This window comes from Myotis yumanensis, unplaced genomic scaffold, assembly GCF_028538775.1.
Source record: "Myotis yumanensis isolate MYYU_CA2020_CCGP unplaced genomic scaffold, mMyoYum1.0.hap1 SCAF_3, whole genome shotgun sequence".
Taxonomy (NCBI): Eukaryota; Metazoa; Chordata; class Mammalia; order Chiroptera; family Vespertilionidae; genus Myotis; species Myotis yumanensis.
The window spans coordinates 207835245-207854395 of NW_027223754.1; the positions used below are offsets into that span (position 1 = coordinate 207835245).

Genomic DNA, 19151 nt, shown 5'->3' on the forward strand with positions numbered 1-19151 from the left:
CGGGGCCATGCGGTGGGGCCACTGTGCGGGAGGACAGGCCTTGTCATGTTGCGCCCTCTGGCCTCAGGTTCCGGAGGGTGTGTGGACACAGGCTTCCTGTGGAATATTCCAGAACCAGCCCTTGATCTGGGCCCCCTCCCTGATCTGTTTGAGGCTGCAGGTGGAGTTTACCCTACAAACCAAAACTTGGGTCATGTGGCCTGCAGGGTTATATGACTCCCGGGTGGGAGGGCTACTGGACATTTTCAAAATATTTTGATTTACGGAGATGGGAAATGACAGACTGCCGGGGAACGGAGGGCTGGCGATTGCCAAAGCCATGGGGGCCACGCAGTGTGCCCGGCCCGGGGTGCCGTGCTGGGCAGACGCCTCCTTTGAGGCTGGGCCTCACAGGTGAGGGTCAGAGCTGAGGCCGGGGCCGGAACCAGAACCGTGGGTTTAGTGGAAAGACACAAAGCTGACTTAACCCTGAGTCGGCTGCTTGCTAGCGACATGACCTTGGTTTTTGCAGCGTGTTGAGCCTCCGTTTTCACGCTGGGATGACGAACCTTTGTGGGGGTCGGGGGTATGGAGAGAATGACTGCCAGAGGAATCCAGCACCTGCCACAGTGCCCGCTATGGGGCGCTCAAGAGGTTCGTTCCCATTTCCACTTGAAATATGCAAACAGCTGGAAACATGCTTGAAAAAGTCTAACTCCTTGAACAAATAAGCCTTATCCCTCTGGAAACAAAACGGTGTGTGTAATGTGTCATGACCTGCGTTAAATGTGTTTTATTGGCCAATTCATCATAGTGGTTAAACATTTGCCTAAGGCTGTAAGAAGTCAAAGAAGCAGGCCCTGAGACAGGTAGGAAGAAAGGAGCCATGTTCATTCCCGAGTTCAGAAGACTAGCCATGGGGACACAGCGCTGCAGGCGGTGGGACGCGGGCCTGTGGCTGCCCTTAGACATCTGTCCACGATGGGGAGACAGGCCTTGCCTTCACTCTGAATGGGGCTCTTTCCCCAAGGAAAGAGTCAAAGCCGGGTGTGTGTGTGTGTGTGTGTGTGTGTGTGTGTGTGTAGTCTCGGGAAGAATCAACTCATTCTCTGATGTCCATTTTATAGGGTGCTGTGTATGCCCGGGTAGCCTGCACCCTAGGCCAGGGCAGTGCTGTATGACCATCTGACATGGCTGGAGGCCTGAGTAGGTGGGCTGACCTGGGCATGACCCTGCTTGGCAACGGGGTGGGCTCCAGTGGTCAAGGCTGGGCTGCTCCGCCCCTGGAGACGGATTAGGCGGTGGCCAGAGCCTTCCTGAGTTCCTTGCTCCTCTGGTGGTCGATGTCCTCCATTTCCCGTAGTTTCTGCAAGGGCCGCAGGGAAAGCTGGGCATCAGGGCAGGAGCTCCAGGCGCCAACACAGACGAGGCCAGAGCTGGACTCCGCCAGCCTCGGCCACAGCCGGCCCTTCCTTTCTACTTGGACCCCATACTTCTCACGGTGCCACGTCCCCGCCACCGCCTGCTCCTGTCCTACCTGGGAGATCTCCGTGAGGATGAGCCCTCGGTACTGTCTGGCCCGGCCCAGGGCCTCCATCTCAGCCAGGAAGTCTTTCCTCTCCTGGATCTCCTTGACCACTGGACAGAGAGAAGGGTGGTCATCGCTCAGGGCGATGGGGGCCGTCAGGCTCCTGGGAGGGGGGGGCAGGGACTGCCTCTTGGGGGAGGAAGCAGCTCTGTGGTCAGACATTGTGTCTCGCTAGTTAGCCCTCAGGGGTCAACCCTTCCCAGTCCTGGGCCCCTCACTCCCCTCCCCAGCGCCAACTGGCCCATCTGGGCTCACGTTCTTCAAACCGGTCCGGCTCGGGGGCTGGGTCCTTCCGCTGCACAGCACGGGGCTTCCTTTTCCGCTCCTCCTTATCCTTCCCCGTGGCAAAGATGTCTTGGAGTCTTCGCTTCTCCTTCTCCAGATCTCCTGTAAGGCCCAGAAAAGGCCTCGTTAAGGCACAGAGGGCCCCCCGGTTCATGGCCGGCGTTCCCAACTGGGCATGCTCGCTCCAAGGTGCCCGGGGAACATGGAGGCGGCTTCTGCAATCCCGGCACCTTCTAGCCACGTGCTCCTGAGCCTGCCTTGTCAAGACAGGCAGGGAAAGGGATGGAAAGAACCAAGAAGAGAGCTTCGTCAGAACCCACACACGGCTTTGGTGCAGAGCAAGGCTAAGAAAACCCAGTGACCGCCGCATGGCGGCCTGTGTGCAGTGTAGCGGGGTCTGGGCCCAGAGTTCTGTGACGTGCCAGGGAGGAAGGGGCTGAGGGCTCCCTGGAGCAGGCTGGGGTGTAGAGAGCTCTGGATTTGAGGCACCGTCTCAGCCTGAGAGAGCCATGGCCATGAGGTCTGACGGCCAGCCACTCATCAAGAGATGGAGAGAATCCAGTTAATTATTGAAGAGCATTCTGGAAAATTTTTGAAAAAGGACAACCTGTTTTCTGTTGCACCCTGAACGCTCCCCGGCTAATGTGCCAAGGCTCAAGAGCATTGGCGCCAACAGCGGGAGAATTTGAGTAGATTCGTGCTCACCTGCTCTGCTCATCTCCCCCCAACCCCCTGCCCCTCGTGGACGGGGGTACAGAGGGGCTCTGGTCCAGGCCCTCTCACTTACGGGTGGCTCGAGGCTTGAACTGCTCCCGGCTGTAGGCCCCATTGGCCTGGCACATGCTGGCAGGCCGGAGCTGGGACCGGGCCGCCAGGATGGGAGGCAGGCAGACGGCTGAGGCCGGCTGCTTGGCAGGCAAGACCCTCTGGCTGGATGTCGGGCTGCAGTACAGGGGCAGAGCTTCTCCTTCTGGGGAGGAAGAGGTTGGGGTGGGGGGTCCCCTGGATTTGTATCCATTTATAAATTGGCACCTTTTATAATGAGGCTAACAGTGCAGAAGAGTCTCCCCCCACCCCCTCCAGCCCCCCTCTGCAATGGTAGCAATTTGGCCGTCTCGTCCGTTCTGTATGATACTATATAAACATGCTCATACAATGGACCACACTGTGCTACTTCCATAATAGACTCTTAACAGTGTATCACGGATCTCTTTCCAGATCACTCCATTTACATGTAACTTATTTTTTAAAATATATTTTTATTTTTATTTTTTTATTTTATTTTTTTAAAAATATATTTTTATTGATTTTTTACAGATAGGAAGGGAGAGAGAGATAGAGAGTTAGAAACATCGATGAGAGAGAAACATCGACCAGCTGCCTCCTGCACATCTCCCACTGGGGTTGTGCCCGCAACCCAGGTACATGCCCTTGACCGGAATCGAACCTGGGACCTTTCAGTCCGCAGGCCGACGCTCTATCCACTGAGCCAAACCAGTTTCGGCTTAAAATATATTTTTATTGATTTTTTTACAGAGAGGAAGGGAGAAGGATAGAGAGCTAGAAACATCGATCAGCTGCCTCCTGCACACCCACCACTGGGGATGTGCCCGAAACCAAGGTACATGCCCTTGACTGGAATCGAACCTGGGACCCTTGAGTCCGCAGGCCGACGCTCTATCCACTGAGCTAAACCCGTCAGGGCTATGGAACTTATTTTTTACAGCTGCATACTAGTTCTTGCGATGGCTACATTATATATTCAACTAGTCTCCGCATTTCAGAAACTCCGGCTGTTTTTATTTTATTTTCACTACTTCAAACAACACTGCCATAAACATTCTTGCACACCAAGCCTTCGTACTGGTGCTTTTATTTCGATAGATGGATTCCTAAAACCTGCTTGGTCCACAGGGAAGGAGGGATGGTTTGGATGGTAACAGACACAAATCTGTCTCACTGCCCCGGCCCAGACCTGGGGCTCCTCCGCTAGGCCGTTTGGTTCTGGCCCCTGTCTACCTAGTCCACTTTCTTCTATCACCCACCCGGCGAATACGTAATGAGCATCTACTCTGTGCCAGGCCCGACCACTGGGGGTGAAGTGGTAAGAAAGACAAAGTCCTGCCTTCGTGGCGCCTGCATCTGGGGTGTGGAATAAGGGAAAATAAAATATGTAGTATGTTAGGTGGTGGAGCGTGCAGTGTGTGACAGCAGGATTCACAATTTAAGTAGGGTGGCCAGGGACGCCCTCATGAAGAGAAAAGACCCGACAGTGGTGAGGGGCCAGCTCTGCAGATATTTCAGGGAAGAGCATTGGAGGCAGGGGGAGCAGCGAGAGCAAAGGCCCTGAGGTGGGAATGTGCCTGGAATGTCTGAGGAACAGCCAGGAGGCGAGGGTGCCAGGAAAGCCGTGAGCAAGGGGGATGTAGTGGGAGTAGAGGTCAGAGGTCATGGAAGACACGAGAAGGACAGGGCCCTGTAGACCTCTGGAAAGACTGGCTCTTACTTTGTGTGAGGTTGGAAGCCATCGGAGGGTTCTGAGCAGAGGAATGACATGATCCTCTTGGTTGCTGTTGAAAATATAATACAGTGTTGGGGGCCAAGGGCAGAGGCGGCCAGGATATGGGCTGAAGGTCAAGCGATGGGCTGGCTGATGGGTCAGATGTGGGGTCTGGAAGGACGGAGCTGCCAGTGTTTCGCATTGACCTTCCCTTCACACGGCGCTCTGCATCTCTCTTCTAAAGTGATGCCGTGCTTCCTAGAATGTCCCCCTGTCCCTCTACTCCCTATCTCTGCCTGTCCAGTGCCAGATGCTCCCTCTTCCTTTGGTCCATTCTCAGCAAATAATTATGGCCTGGGTAATTCTGGGCGTTCAGGTAAAGGAGAGAAATTTGTGGCTTGCAACAGAATTTGAAACAAGGCTCAGGACAACAGTAGGATTTGAATAAGAGGAGAGAAGTAAAGAGAGTCTAGAAGAAAGCAGATTCAACAGCAATGCTTGGAGGCAATTAAAAAACCCAAACCTCTAAGGCAGTGGTTCTTAACCTTCTGGCCCTTTAAATACAGCTCCTCATGTTGTGACCCAACCATAAAATTATTTTCGTTGCTACTTCATAACTGTAATGTTGCTACTGTTATGAATCGTAATGTAAATATCTGATGTGCAGGATGGTCTTAGGCGACCCCGGGGAAAGGGTGAGAACCGCTGCTCTAAGGGGAATAACGCTGCCAGGTGAGCCAGTTACTGGTGTTGGCCTAACCACTAATCCTTCAATAAATATTGAGCACCTAGGTGCTGGGGCTACCCCGGTGAACAAGGCCGACGTAATCCTTGGTCTTCTGGCATTGACTTTTAGTGGAATTCTAGGACAGTCTCTGTAGTTGTGTGACAGGGGACACCATTGATTAGTATGCTGCTGACTGTGGAGACTCAGTTATAACTCAGATGTGCTATGGCACTCGGCTCTGGCAGCCTGAGATGCCCTTGCCCACAATAAGGAAGGACATCTGACCCATGACCTGGCCTGATGGATCCTCCCTCCCTCCCCAGCCAGTGCTGAACAGACGCTGCCTTTATCTGCCTCCCTGACTCTCCCTTCCCTTTGCTTCTGTGGTTAATCAGATGCCCTCCCGATACACACATTCTTTCTTTGGAGAAGGCGATAGCTTTCGATAGACTCAAGTAAAATTGTCAAGCTTGCTCTGGCTCTCTCTCTCTCTCTCTCTCTCTCTTATTGATTTGAGAGAGAGAAAGGGAGAGAGAACCATCAATGGATGCCTCCTGACTGGGGATCGAACCTGCCACCGTTTGGTGTACCCGATGCCATTCCAACCAAGTGAGCCACACCAGCCAGGGCTGGCATTCTGTCTCTTAAAGGCAACTTTCCAGGTCTCTGTTCTGATCCATTAAATGTTGATTCAGTTGAATCTCAGAAAGTGAGGTTGCTTACAAGATCTTAGTGCCCGCCCCCCCGAATACTACAATTTGTGGTCAGAGGTGAGCCGTGCAAAGGCTTTGCATAGTCCTCCCAAGTTGGAATTCTGCCCATTTTCTTGTTTCTGCTAGCTAAGCTATGAATGGATAAAACAACAAGACACACACATACACAGTTCTCTCCTCGGGGGAGCTCATATGGTATGTGTATAACAGGGAGGAACAAATTGCAGACATGACAGTTTTGAGACGATTTTGGCTGGGCAAGAAGTTCTAATTGCTCTGTGATCTCTTGGGGAGGTTGGCTAGAGCGGGACTGCAGGAAGCTGGTTGTGCCAGGACGAGTGTCAGGAGGGAATAACAAAGGCCCCTCAAGGTCAATTCCCCAGGGGCAAGATAAAAAATACTACGCTGTTCTGTTTTGGTCTTTGAAAAGGATGCCCACTACTCCTTAAGACGGAGGAGCACTAAAAAGGTGGCCCAGAACCCCTCTGTCCAGCAAGCCTCTGTGGACTGACCCTTACTTTTCATGGTGTCCATGATGTGTCGCTGTTGGAACTTAGTCAGTTTGGATTCCTTCATCATCACTGCAAGAGAAAGCACTTGAGTCAGGCCACCTGGGCTGTGGGCAGAAGCCTTCATCTCTCACCACTGAAATGCAAAACTGTCACCTCCTCCCACCATTCTGCACCCAAGCACTCCCGCGCTTACTCTCCTGCTTTGCTTTTTCCTGTAGCACTCGTCACCATCTAACCTCTATAGACTTTGTTACCCTCCCACTAAAATATTTGCTCCATGAGAGCAAAAATTGTTGCTGTTTTTTTTTCTTCTTTTTTTTAATGCTGTATCCTCACCACCTAGAACACAGCACACAGTGGGCTTTTTTAATGTTTTTCATTGAGGGAAGGAATGCATAAATGAATGAATGAGCAAGTATTCATTAAGCATGTGTCAGGCACTGGAGCTACAACAGGGAGCCAAGACAGGAACAACGGTACCCTGATGGAGTTCCCGGGCTACAGGTGTAGGATACTGATCCAATGAGACACGCTGAATATCTGACTACAGGTTATGCTGAGTCCAATGAAGAAAAGGTATTGGTAAGGTGAGGGCACATCACAGTTGGTGGTGGTGGTGGGGGTCGGGGTCGGGGGGGCGGGGGGGGGGGGGGAGATAAGGCTTCCCTGGGAGGAAACAGAAAGTTCGATCTAAGGAATGCACAAGAATGATCTACTCTGAAATCCTTTATTCTTTGACTTTTAGCCACTTGCAAGTAAGTTGTAGGACCTGAACCTTCCTGAACCCAAGGCTTCTCCTCTGTAAAATGAAAATAGCAATGACGAAGCCACAGGTCACGTAGGGGAGACCTGAGTTTCAGAGGATAACTGCTACCGCCGCTCTTACCCGGTCCTTTAAGCGTAGTACTAACCTCTGAGGAGCTCGCAGGTTCCAAGGGTGTAAGTGGTCTGCTTGGGGCAGCGACAGAAGCCCGTTCCGTTGGTCACTGCCTTTACCCTATCCTGGGAAGCCATGGGAGGGCTCTGCGGAGGATAAAGGCGCAGTGACACAGCCGTCTCCCAGGTCCAGTCTCTACTCCAGCCCCCCCCCCCCCGCCCCGCCCCCAGCCCAACACCAGGAAAGTCTGGGAGCAGTCCAGTCCCATTAGAATTGTGACGCCGCCCTCCACTATTGTGACAGTGCCCTATCCTTCCACCCGAGCAGATACGCAGGCAGATGCACACACGTAAACAGAGAGCTCATCTTGACCCGGTGTCTGTGGCAGGAAGGCCCTAGGAAGGGGCCTCCGATAGCCGTGCTCGCGACAGTGCCTTAGGTGTTACGCCCAAATTGAAACCTCACCCTAAAGTAAGACGCCGGTTGGGTGGGGCCCCACGCAGACAGCGGCGGCTGGGACCCACCCCGCCCCCAGCGGTGGCTGGGCTCCGAGAACCGAAGACCGTAATCACGGTTCTACCGTGGCACCGCGCGGAGGCCCAGCGGAAATACTCTGAGATCCTGGTGTACAGAGCGGGCTGCTAGACGCTCTGGCTACCATGGTAACGAGCGCGCCAGCGATTCGGCGCATGCGCGCACATCTACCGCACAGGCCCGCCTTCTGGAAGTGACTGCTTCCGGGTTACCGCGCAGGCGCAGAGAACGCGTGGCGCTGAGCGAGGCGGAGGCGCGCAGTTTGTGGGTCTCCGCGCACGAGTGCGGGGCGCGGAGCCGGGTCGCTGCGGCGCGGGCGTCATGTCAGACAACGAGGATAAGTGAGTGCAGGAGCGAAGTGGCCTTTGCGGATCCTCGGAAGGGGCGGGTGAAGCGGGAACCTGGGTCGAGGGAGGCTGGGGAGCCAGGAGTCGAGGAGCAGAATCTGAGGGGACCTGGGCTGCTGAGGGGGCCCACGGTGCTGGAGCCGCGAGGGCGGAGATCATAGCCCGAGGTTGGGCACAGAAAGGCTCGGGCTCGAGGGTCCAGGGAGGATCAGTGCACAAGTGCCTTCAGCAGACTTCCGCCGAGCCGGGCGCTGTGCCTTGGTTTGGGACCATTGCGGTGCATTAGGCATAATTCCCGATCCCCACGTGCTCCCTTTTCTAGAGAGGGGACGGCCCATGGACAGATGCGACAGCATCCTGTGAGCTGAGGCAGGGCCTCGAATAAAGTCGTTGTGTTTGCGTCGATGAGATGCTGTAGGAGCGGCACTCCTGCCTGTATCAGCCGATGGTAGCATGGGTTTCCGCACGTTGTTCTGCTTCAAGTCGCAGGAGCTGTCCACGATGTTAAGTGAGGACCTGCTCTGCGGAAGCACCGCAGGGGTGAGGAAGGCCTGGCAGGTGCCGTCGCCTGGCTGAGAGAAGGCGGTGGCTTGTACTAGGGCAATAGTAGTAGAGGTAGAAGAGGTCGTGGGCGGTGGCTTGGGTTCCGGATTTATTTTGAAGCGAGGGCCAGAATGATGATCTGATGTGTGTGTGTGTGGGGGGGGGGGCGGGGTGGGTCCAAGGAGAGGTCTGTTCTGAAGATGAAAATAGGGGCTTGGTCAGCATAAGCATATTATTCCAAACGAAGAAGCAGGTGAGGTCATCAGGGGAGTGTCCGTGGAGAAGAGGAGGTGCCTGCTGGACCCTGGGCCTGAGCCTTTCTGTGCCCACCCTCGGGCGATGCTTTTGGCTCCCGCCCTTCCTGCTCGCTGGGCCCCATGGGCAGTTAGAGCATCCCAGGAGGGGTGCTTGTGGGGGGGAGGGGGGGAAGAGGGGAAACCTCCCGGGGAGACTGGGAAGGAGCAGCCAGTGAGGTGGGGACACACCAAGAGAGTGAGGACAGGGCATTGAGGGAGAGGGAGTGGCCTAGGGTGCCAACTGGGAGGCCAAGCTCAGTGAGAACATGAACAGTCCATTGGATTTAGCAACACGGACATCATTAACTCGCTCGAAAGAAGCAGTGGTTGTGAGGGAGTTATGGAGGTGGGCATCTTCTTGGAGTGAGATTACGACAGAATAGGAAGAGAAGAATGGGAATCTGTGACGTTGGACAACTCTTCCATGAAGTTTGCTCCCAAGAGGAGCATGGAAATGGGCTCCATGGGGAGACCATAAGGAAGTTTTGTCTGTTTTTTAAGGTGGGGCAGTAACTACCTGTTTACATGCTGATGAGAATGATCCAGTAGAGAGAGGAAAGAAACAGTGAGGATGCATGAGTCCTGGCACAATTTGCGGGGCTGATGGGAGTAGGTTTGAACACAGTGTGATTCACTCATTAAGTAGATATTTATCGAGCACCCCCTCAATGTAGCCTGAGACACCCCATGCCCTCTTTGATTTGATTAACTGATGCTCTAACTAACTGGTCTCTTCTTGTACAGTTTTGATGGCGACGACTTTGATGATGTGGAGGAGGACGAAGGACTAGATGACTTGGAGAATGCTGAGGAGGTCAGTAGTTAACCCTGGGCTCTCTCTTCTGCAGCCCAGGCTGCCAGATGGCCTGGCCAGTGATAACTCCCCGAATGCACCTGCCTCCTGTTTGTGCCCCTGCCACAAGCACCCCCAGTTAGAGTGAGCAGAGTTCCAGTCCTGGGTGGTGGAGAAGCTCTACAGGGTGGGTCCCAAGGCTTTTGTCCATTTGGATCACAGCCCATGGCTTCTGGGGCAGTTAGTTCACTGATAGGTGAAATGTTACCTTCATTCATTCAACAAAGGTGTTGAATGTTTATTAGGCATCAGGTGCTCTGCAGGGTGGGGGTAGGCACATAGGAGCAAGGGGGAGGGTGACCTGGGATAAAGCTGGAAGGTAAGGACCCAGATCAGGCAGATTTCATAGCCTAAAGTTAGCGGGAAGCCACTGAGGAGTTTCGAGCAAGGGAGTGGCATGATCCGGTTTGCACTTTAGAAAGAGCATTCTGGCCTCAGAGTAAAGAGCGAATTGGGGAGAAACAAGAGTAAAAGAGAGAGACCAACTAGGGAGCTCTCATAGACCTCCGGGGAGAGGCCTGTAGCTTGGACTTGGGCACTGCTAGTGTCAGTGATGAGAAACAGAAGAAAGATATTTTGGTGGATTGGCTATGGGCTGAGAAAGTGGGGGATGACAAGGATGACTCCTGGGTTTCTGGCTTGAGCGGCTAGGTGGATGGGTGACTGGCTTCGTGAATAGAATAGGGCTCTCCCTCTTGCGTGACTGATGCAGGAAGAGGTGCTTTATGTCTCCTGGACAGAGTGGTCCCTTGACGTTCGTAGGCTTGGAAGCTGAAGCCTCTCTTTGAATTTTCTCTCCCAGGTACCTGTTCACTGTGTCAGACACCTCCTTCCCCACCCTTCCCGGTCTTCTTCCATTCCTGTCCTGCCAGCTTTGCCTCCTACCTGTGGGTTAGCTCTGGTCCCTTTCTACATACCTAGGGCTCAGCCTGGTTTAGATCTTTATTGTTTTTCACCATCATTACTGCAGAAATTGTGTTCCTGGTTTTCCTGCCTTCAGTCTGCCCTGATTGCCTTTCTGCTGCCAGTCATCGTTCTTACCTGCCCATGTGATTGATTACTGTTGGTCTTCCTTAAAATGGTCTCTTTGCTTCTGCCCTTGCCCCTCAGAATATTCTCAACAGAGTACCCAGAGTGGTCATTTTAAATGTTAAGTCAGATTGTGTCTCTCTTCTGCTCAGAACCCTCATCCAGTGGTTTCCCATTCCATTCACAGTAAATGCCAAAAAGATGTCCAAGGTTCTCCATGACCTGGCCACTCGCTCCCTCTGTGACCTTATCTCTTCTTGCTGTCCCTGTCATGCCAGGCAGATTCCTGGTTAGGACCTTTGATCATGCTGTTCCCTCTTCCAGAAACACTTTTCCCTAAGATATCCCCATACCTGCTTCTCGCCTCCTTCAGGTCTGTCCAGGTCATCTCACTGAGGCCTCTGTGACCATCCTATTGAACTTGCAGCATCCTCCCCTTCCTTCTACATCACTGCCCTGGCACTTCCTGTCTTTTTTCTCTGTTGTCATACTGTACACTTTACTTATTAATTTTATTGTTTATCTCTTCTCATTATAATATAAGCTCCATAGGGGAAGATTTTTTTTTTTTTAATCATAACACATTTTATTTTGTAGAAACACCTGTCAGTAAATTTCTGGTCAAATACTTTCATCAGCGTTTTCATTTATGACATTTTATTTGAGAAATTTCAGTACGGATTTAACCAGACATATAAATCATGCGAGGCGAAATGATTCTCTCTTCCATTTTGTGCCACATCAGGAGCTGGCGTTTGTGTTTACTCTGTCGCTGATGCTTCACATCTTTGAGCAGATAACTTTCTGTCCCTGTTATGTCTGGAAAATGGGCCATTTGAGCTAAAGGATATCCAGGGTCCTTTGACTGTTAAATTGTCTACACAGTCTCCATGTGGTCTCCACTTTCAGTCCTCGGTATCAGGGTTCTCTCCAGTGAGTCTGCTGCTGATTATTCAGGAAGTTTTTCTGTATTTTAGTGTATTTCCAGTTTGTTCCTGGGAGCATGTCCATGCAGCATCCACTCACTCTGCTGCCATTTTTAAAAAAATATATATTTTATTGATTTTTTACAGAGAGGAAGGGAGAGGGATAGAGAGTTAGAAACATCGATGAGAGAGAAACATCGATCAGCTGCCTCCTGCACACCCCCTCCTGGGGATGTGCCCACAACCAAGGTACATGCCCTTGACCGGAATCGAACACGGGACCTTTCAGTCTGCAGGCCGACGCTGTATCAACTGAGCCAAACTGGTTAGGTCATCTGCTGCCATTTTTAATCTCTATGTAGGGGAACAATTTTTATGTCTTCCTGCTCTGTCCCGAGAACTTAGAACACTACCCGATATGTAGTAAACACTCAGTAAATATTTGTTGACTTAATTCTTTATTATAGAATTTATTCTCCTGCCTAAGACCCTATGTGCACCTTTGCTCTAATCATACTCCACAATTAGTTGTCTAAACCTAGTGCATTCTCTCCCTCCTCTGTGCTTTGGACATGCAGTTCAACGTGTCTCCATGTCCTTCCCTTCCGTTGGCTTGGGAACTCCAATGAATTCTTCTACACTAGTCCCAGTCTCATCTCTGGACTGTCTTCCTAACCCACGCATGAGTCAGATGACCCTCACCTACCTGTTAACTTTGCTGCATACCTTCAAAGCACTGCTGTTCTGTTTACTCTTTCTCCTTCCCTGACTATGAATTCTTTGAGAGCAGAAACTCTTAGTTTTCTGTCTCAGCACCTATTATGATGTCTGGCATGTGACAAATGCTTCATAAGTAATTGTTATGTGTGTGTGTGTGTGTGTGTGTGTGTGTATGGAAAAATGTTTGGTAGTTTCTGCCTTCACTGACTTTTTAGCTCCTTGACCCATTCACTCAGTTATCCTGCCTGAAGATGGGATGCTTGCTCCTCGCTTCCTGCTTAGGGTGATTTGTCGTCTGTGCTCAGGGCTTCTTTGTATGGGGCCACGGTTCTGGGACAACCCCATCTCTGGACCCTCCGCTTCTCTCTTCTGGATGAGGCAGCTGCAGCTGGCTTGGAATCCTGATCATGATTCTTCTCTCTTACTAGGTCTGAGACTTTGGCCAGTTCGCTGACTCTCCAAGCCTCTAAAATGGCACTGTAATCCCTACCTCATGAGGTTGTTGTAGGATTAAATGAGGTGTCAGTAAGGCAGCTGCACGGATGCTGGGGGGGGGGGGGGGGGAGTGACAAGCAGTGGTGGTGGCGGTGGCTATCATCGTTGGCATCGTCATCCCCCCTCACTCAGTAAGGCGCCCTGAGACTTTCCCTCTTTCTGCCTTGGTGTCCAGGAGGGCCAGGAGAACGTTGAGATCCTCCCCTCTGGAGAGCGACCGCAGGCCAACCAGAAGCGGATCACCACACCATATATGACCAAGTATGAGCGAGCCCGCGTGCTGGGCACCCGAGCCCTCCAGATCGCGTGAGTGTGTGCCCCTTTCCTGTCTTTTCCGTCCGTCAGGTCACAGTGAGCTCCGAGCTGTTGATGTGGCCCAGCCTGGCACCTAGAAACAGACTCTCCCTTCTTCCACAGGCTGAAAGTGTGGGTTTAGAGAGCCCTAGACCACTGTGGGCCAGTTAGTGGGGCGGCTGTGGCACCCCCATTGGGCTTATGGTGGTTCTTGTCCATGGCCAGCCCGGAGGAGTAGGCGAGCCCTCCATGTAGAGGCCATGCTAGAGGTGTGAAAACAGAACAGTGATGGGGTTCTGGGGATTTGAAATTAGCAGACTTGCCTTTATCTTCCAAGTCTGAAACCAGGTGAAGAATAACAAGGTTCAGGAGATAGCACGGGGTAGATGGAGATGCAAATGTCTGAGTGCCTGTTCCCTCAGTGCAGGCCTCGCGGCTGTCTGCAGGGGCAAGCCTGCCTTCGAAGGTTGCCAGGCCCCTCTCTGCAGGCAGGTGGCTTTCAGAGAGCAGGGACTCCCCCAAAAGCTAGGCCACAGATGCCTGTTTTCCCCCCTCAGGTTCCCTGACAGATGAGTCACTCCTCCTTCCTGGGGAGGAGTAAGTCGGGGGACAGAGAGGGCAGGTTGGGACTGTTGCCTTCATGAAGGTCTCCTAAAGGAGCCCTCCCCAGACTTCTTATGAGCCTGTGTGCAAGTATTTCTGGCAGTTGGGCTGCTTCAAGTAGGGAGTATTGGACACTAGGGCAGAAAGGAAGCTGGGGCCAGCGTGTGGAGTTCGCGTGCTGGAGGAGCACGTGTCCCGTCCTAGTTTTCAGTTAACTTGGGACTCGATCTCCTCCAGTGGTGAAGATGGCCACCGTGTGCACCTCGATAAAGGGCTTATGGTCGGGCAACATTGCTCCTCATCCGCTCCGCAGCAGCAGACCTCTTGCTGGCCTGGGAGAAATCAGAGCCGCGATCCATGTGGTCATTTTGGGATCTTTGGGTCCGGATCCTCTAGGCCACCATCAATTATGGTAGCTGCTATCTACATGTGGCCATTTAATTTTAAATAAAGTAAAATGAAAAGTTCAGCGTTTGGTTTCACCAGCCACATTTTCTATATTCAGTGGTCACCTGTGGCTGTGGTTTCCATAATGGATAGTGCAGATAGAAGACACTTCCATTGCTGCAAAGCAATTTATTGCTGCTCTAGTGCTCATCTCTGCTAAAAATGACCCGGCAGGAAGAAAAATGCATAAATTATTTTTTCAAGTAAGTTAAGTCTTTCAAACATTGAATAATACTGTGCTTGTACCTGTTGGGGTGTGAAGATAATTAGACACAATCCCCCTGTCTTCCGGGTGTTTATAGCCTGGGGGGAGGTGGACCCCGTCACAAATACCGGAACCCAAGGCAGGCAGATGTGGAGCTTTGTAAGAGGCACAAAAGGGGAGGAGGGAGTGAACTGCAGAGGAGGTGAGAGTTCAGGCGGGGGCAGGAAAGGGCGGTGGGTTTGAGGGTAACCCGGGAACAGAAACAGCATGAGGCAAGGTCCATGTGCAGGCAGGCAAGTTTGGCTTGTGGTGGGGAACGGCCAGTGGCTTGGGACACAAGACTGGAAAAGATGTCACGGAGCCTTGAGCAGAAGATGGGGGTGCGGTTGGTGGGCCGTGGGCAGCACTGAAAAGCGTGGAGACAGACGTTCAGAGCATGCTGAGTCCCAGGACCTGCTTTTCTTCGGAACAGGCATGGTCCCATGTGGCTGGGTCTGTAGCGCTCCTTCCGATGGAGGGGTGGGCCGCTGTCTGGCGGTTCCCTGCCTGCTGTGAGTGGTGGACAGCAGGGCTGTAGCTTGTCCCTAGCACCAGGCATGCGACCCTGCAGCGAGGTGCTGAACGAACATTTCTAGGATAGTTTTTGGATGAAGTCGCACTCCTTTCCTTAGCACCACCTAGTGGCGACGTGAACTACAGCCACTTCCTAAGAGTCATTACTGTGTTCTTTTATGGTGTCTCTGGTGCAGACAAATTACCTAAGGACACACTCTCACGCTTAGCACATTGCATGCACACAGCAGGGCTGGATGAATGAATGCTCTTTAATTATTCATATCTGGAAATAAAGAAGGCATATGCCACATTCTGTAAAGCTTTAACACTTATTGAGAGAGGGTATAGGGCAAGTTAAACACTTGGTCTCTGCCCTTGGGAAATTTTCAGGTTTTTGGGAGTAATAAAGTATTTAGTAATAAAATTAGTAAATTATCTGGTGTAAACTGGTGGCTCTCGAACTGGCTGATTGCCAGAGTCAGCAGGGAGCTTTGTAAATGCAGGTTCTCAGGCCCCCTCACTAGAGAGAGTCTATTCCGAGGGTCTGGAAAAGGGTCCTGGGACCCTGACTTTAGTGTACTCTCCTGGTAACTCTGATGATCAGGTTTCGGATCTATTAGGGTAAACCTGAGGTAGAATCATTAGGTGGCTTCCTGGAGGAGGTGGGCCGGGAACTGGCACCCCACCCAGTTGTGCTGTGGGTCAGGCGTTGTGCCAGGGCGTGTCCTGGGCCACAGGTGCTCATCATGGTCTAATGTGGAAAACTTCAAACAAGGAGTCAGAGTCCAGGGGGTTTGGTGCCAAGAGAAGCCTGTGTAAACGAGCCGGGCACCGAGGATCCAGCTCATGATCCCCAGAGTGGAGGCGTTTGAGTCTCTCCCAGGCCTATAGGGAGAGGAAGAGCGGTCAGAAGACACAAACAGGGAGCAGCAGTGTCTGTCAGGGAGCCTCAGGAGTTTGGTGTGGTGGGAACATGGGTGAACATAGGCAGGCAGCATGAGACGTGCTAGAAAGGTGAGCAGGACTTCTGAGGGGTGTTGCCAAGATCGAGAAGGAAAATGGGAGCTGGGCCCTGAGGCAGGGCCTGGGGGGTGGTGGGTTAGGTCCATCCGAAGGGGAGCCTTTGCTCATGCCATTTCTCGGTGCCGGGAACTCTGCCAGAGGCCCTGGGGAAGATCCTGAGAGGCCTTGTGGGTAAAGCTTACTCTCGTCCCATTCACAATACCCTTGTCTTTAAGTCTGTGGATCCTCAGCTTATAAATGGGAGGTGTTACAGACCAGTGGATAGGAGCATGTGGGGTTCACATCTTGGTTCTGCCACGTTCTGTGCCTCAGTTTCCTCATCAGTAAAATAGACTACTCACCTCAAATAACATAGCCTGTGCGGAGAACTGAGAGCAGGTGTGACACTCAGTGAGTCGCTGCCTGTTGGCCAGCAGTGTCCTAGCATCACTGTAGGCGAGGCAGGGCTTTTTGTCTTCATTTTCACATGAGGATACTGAAGTTCAGAGAGAAATTCAGTGTCTTTGGAGGCAAAATTTAAACCCGGTCTACTGGCTCCCACTCGCATGCCCTCCCTGTCAGTGCCCCTGAACCACTGCTCCCCCCTGCCATGCCTGTCGGCCTAGAGGGTGACCTTTCTTAGAAAAAAGGGAGGTGACCTTTCTAGGTGAGGGTGGGGGTGCCCATCCAATCCTGTTTGTGAACTAAGCCCCACCCCCACTCCCAATTTCCTGTTGGACCTTTCTCCCTGCGTTGGCCGTCTCCCCAACACCTGTCCCTGTGCCCACAGGATGTGTGCCCCCGTGATGGTGGAGCTGGAGGGGGAGACAGATCCCCTGCTTATCGCCATGAAAGAGCTCAAGTAAGTTGCCCAGATCACGGTTTGCTGCTCCAGAGCCCGGGCAGGCACCCTCTGGATTCTCTGCTGCACCCCGACCCCACCTCCCTGCCTGGGGAAGCGGTGATGGTTCCTGTGGATCTTAGCTGGTTCAGGAGTCAGCACACCAGGAAGGACGAGGGAGAGCGAGGAGGGGCAGGCAAAGGGGAGGCCACTGAGGACACAGCACCTCTCCTGGCCGTCAGAGTTCCCTGTTCCTGCTGCAGCCTGCCTTCCCAGCCCCCATCTTCCTCCTCCTCCTCCAGACGTGGGATGGCAGGGCCCCTCCAGACCACTGTCCCACGCTCGGGGATGCAGGAACTTTCCTTTTATTGCAGTTCTTTTCCTACAAAGTCCATTCAGCCCCAGGAAGAGGCTCCCTGACTTCTCTTTCCTCGCATTCTGCAGACAGTCTGCCCCTCCAGCCCTCATGTGCATGTGCCTTGTTCCCGCCACAGGGCCCGAAAGATCCCCATCATCATTCGGCGCTACCTGCCTGACGGGAGCTATGAAGACTGGGGGGTAGACGAGCTCATCATCACGGACTGAGCTGGAGTCATCTTCCCAGCTGCGCCTCACCCCAGCTCCTGTTCCCACATCCCTTACACGTGTAAATAATAAACTCTCCAACCTTCCCACCTCTGCCTCCGGCTATCTGCTGTGCCCACCAGCTTCTGCCCTGCTGTTTAGAGGCTGCACCCGTCCCAGTCAGCTCTTTAAGAAGCACCAGGGGCCTTTACCCCTGTGGCTACCCCGCATCCCTCCCTCCATCTCCCCTTCACCAGAGCAAAGGCTGCTGCAGGGAGACACCTCAGCTGCCTTCCCAGCAGACAGACCAGTCTTTGTGCCCAGGGAGCTGGTTGCCATGGAAACTCCCAATTTCCTTTCCAGTGGGGACTGGCTGCAGGGGCTTCTCCCTTCTCAGGAGTATCACAGAGCAGGTCTCATCAAGCCACCCATTGTTTCCTAAGGACCTGCCTCGAGCCTCTTATCATGGGCTCGGATCCCCTTTCAGGAGCAGTGCCCCAGCAGGAAGCTTGGGGACGCAGTGATCTCCGCCCTCCCCAGGCAGAGCCCTGCTGGGCAAGTCAGCTGGAGCAAGGACCCAGCACCTGCCCCCCTTGTCCCCACTCCGCAGGCCACTGCCCACACGGTGTCCTCCATGGCCCGCCTCCCTGGTCTGCCACACCCATACCCTCTCCTTCCCAGCCTCTGGAAGATGTCCTTCCTGTTCTGTGTGGGCCCGTGACCCTCTGAGGCCTTGACTGGGGTGGGTTCTGGGATCATAGTGGGCAGGGAAGCAGGACTCCTGGGCTCAAGGCCGGGCTTTAAATCAGGACTGGAGCGCACCCTCTGTCCTAGGTTCTAATGGGTCCTATTCCCTTCACCTTGCTTACCCGACATGCGGTAAGACCAACCACATTGGATCTTCCCTCCCTGGGGGGCGGGGGACAGGGAGAGGGTTTATATTGACCCCAACAGAGATAGAAGGGAAAATTGGCTCCCTGAATAGAATATACCAGCCTTAACCTCCCTTCTACTGTCAGCTCCCCTTCCCGGAAGAGGAGGAGCGGGCCAGCCTGCCTTCTGCAAGAGGCATGGCCCCGGGGTGGGTGCACCCTGGCTGGACAGGGTGGGAGTGATGAGCGGTCAGTTCCAGGAGGGGTGCTTGCTGCCTTGGAAGAGGGTTAATTCAGGGAGCAGGGGACTTCGCACCCCCTTCCACCCTCCTCCAAGCCTGTGGAATCCTTTAATCAAGTTGGGTGCTGAAATTTCAGCTCTGAAATGCCGCCTTTGTGCTGGCATCCAGGCGGCCGCCCCAGAGTGCGGGGGTCACTTTCTCGGCCCCGTTTCTCTAAATGGTCTCTTTGTTCCTGCTGGGCTGCTCAGTATCAGATGTGATTAAAGGGAGATGGGGTTTGGGTGGGGGAGGAGAGAAGGGAGTGGGGGGTTAACCCTTAGGGAATAGGGTGTAGGAGAGATGGAGAAGGGGGTGTTTTCCCTCCCACCTCCCCCTTTCCACTCTGCTCCTCTTTCAGGGAGTCAGTCCCTGGCTACTCAGCTGGCCAGGGCTGGGCATAATCTCTTCACCTGGCTCCTTCTCTCTTTACATGTGGTCACTCCCTGACTGAGGCCCCAGCACATCCGGAACCTTGAATCTAAGGGATGAAACAAGCCAGGTCTTCCGACTTCTCCGGGGCCATTTGTCCGTTTTCCCTCTTCCCGAGTCCCCAGTGACTTCCC

The 19151-nt window shown here is 53.2% G+C and overlaps 2 protein-coding genes across 3 annotated transcripts; one reads left to right on the forward strand and one right to left on the reverse strand.

Annotated features, from left to right (window-relative positions):
• Positions 1-581: 581 nt before the first annotated feature.
• CUNH22orf23 (chromosome unknown C22orf23 homolog) lies at positions 582-7802 on the reverse strand. 2 transcript variants are annotated; one of them, XM_070411095.1, is made up of 7 exons: positions 7706-7802; positions 7216-7327; positions 6311-6373; positions 2640-2822; positions 1823-1954; positions 1517-1617; positions 582-1345 (listed from the first exon to the last, which is right to left on the reverse strand). In XM_070411095.1, the coding sequence occupies exons 2-7, from the start codon at positions 7316-7318 to the stop codon at positions 1274-1276; spliced, it is 654 nt and encodes a 217-aa protein (XP_070267196.1). In that variant the 5' UTR covers positions 7319-7327; positions 7706-7802; the 3' UTR covers positions 582-1273. The 2 variants fall into 2 exon arrangements, with proteins under 2 accessions (XP_070267196.1, XP_070267194.1); XM_070411093.1 differs by having other exon boundaries at positions 583-1345; positions 7647-7802.
• A 138-nt stretch (positions 7803-7940) lies between these two features.
• Positions 7941-17545, forward strand: POLR2F (RNA polymerase II, I and III subunit F). Its single transcript, XM_070411096.1, has 5 exons — positions 7941-8056; positions 9646-9715; positions 13100-13230; positions 16821-16892; positions 17366-17545. The coding sequence occupies exons 1-5, from the start codon at positions 8037-8039 to the stop codon at positions 17454-17456; spliced, it is 384 nt and encodes a 127-aa protein (XP_070267197.1). The 5' UTR covers positions 7941-8036; the 3' UTR covers positions 17457-17545.
• The last annotated feature ends 1606 nt before the right edge of the window (positions 17546-19151 follow it).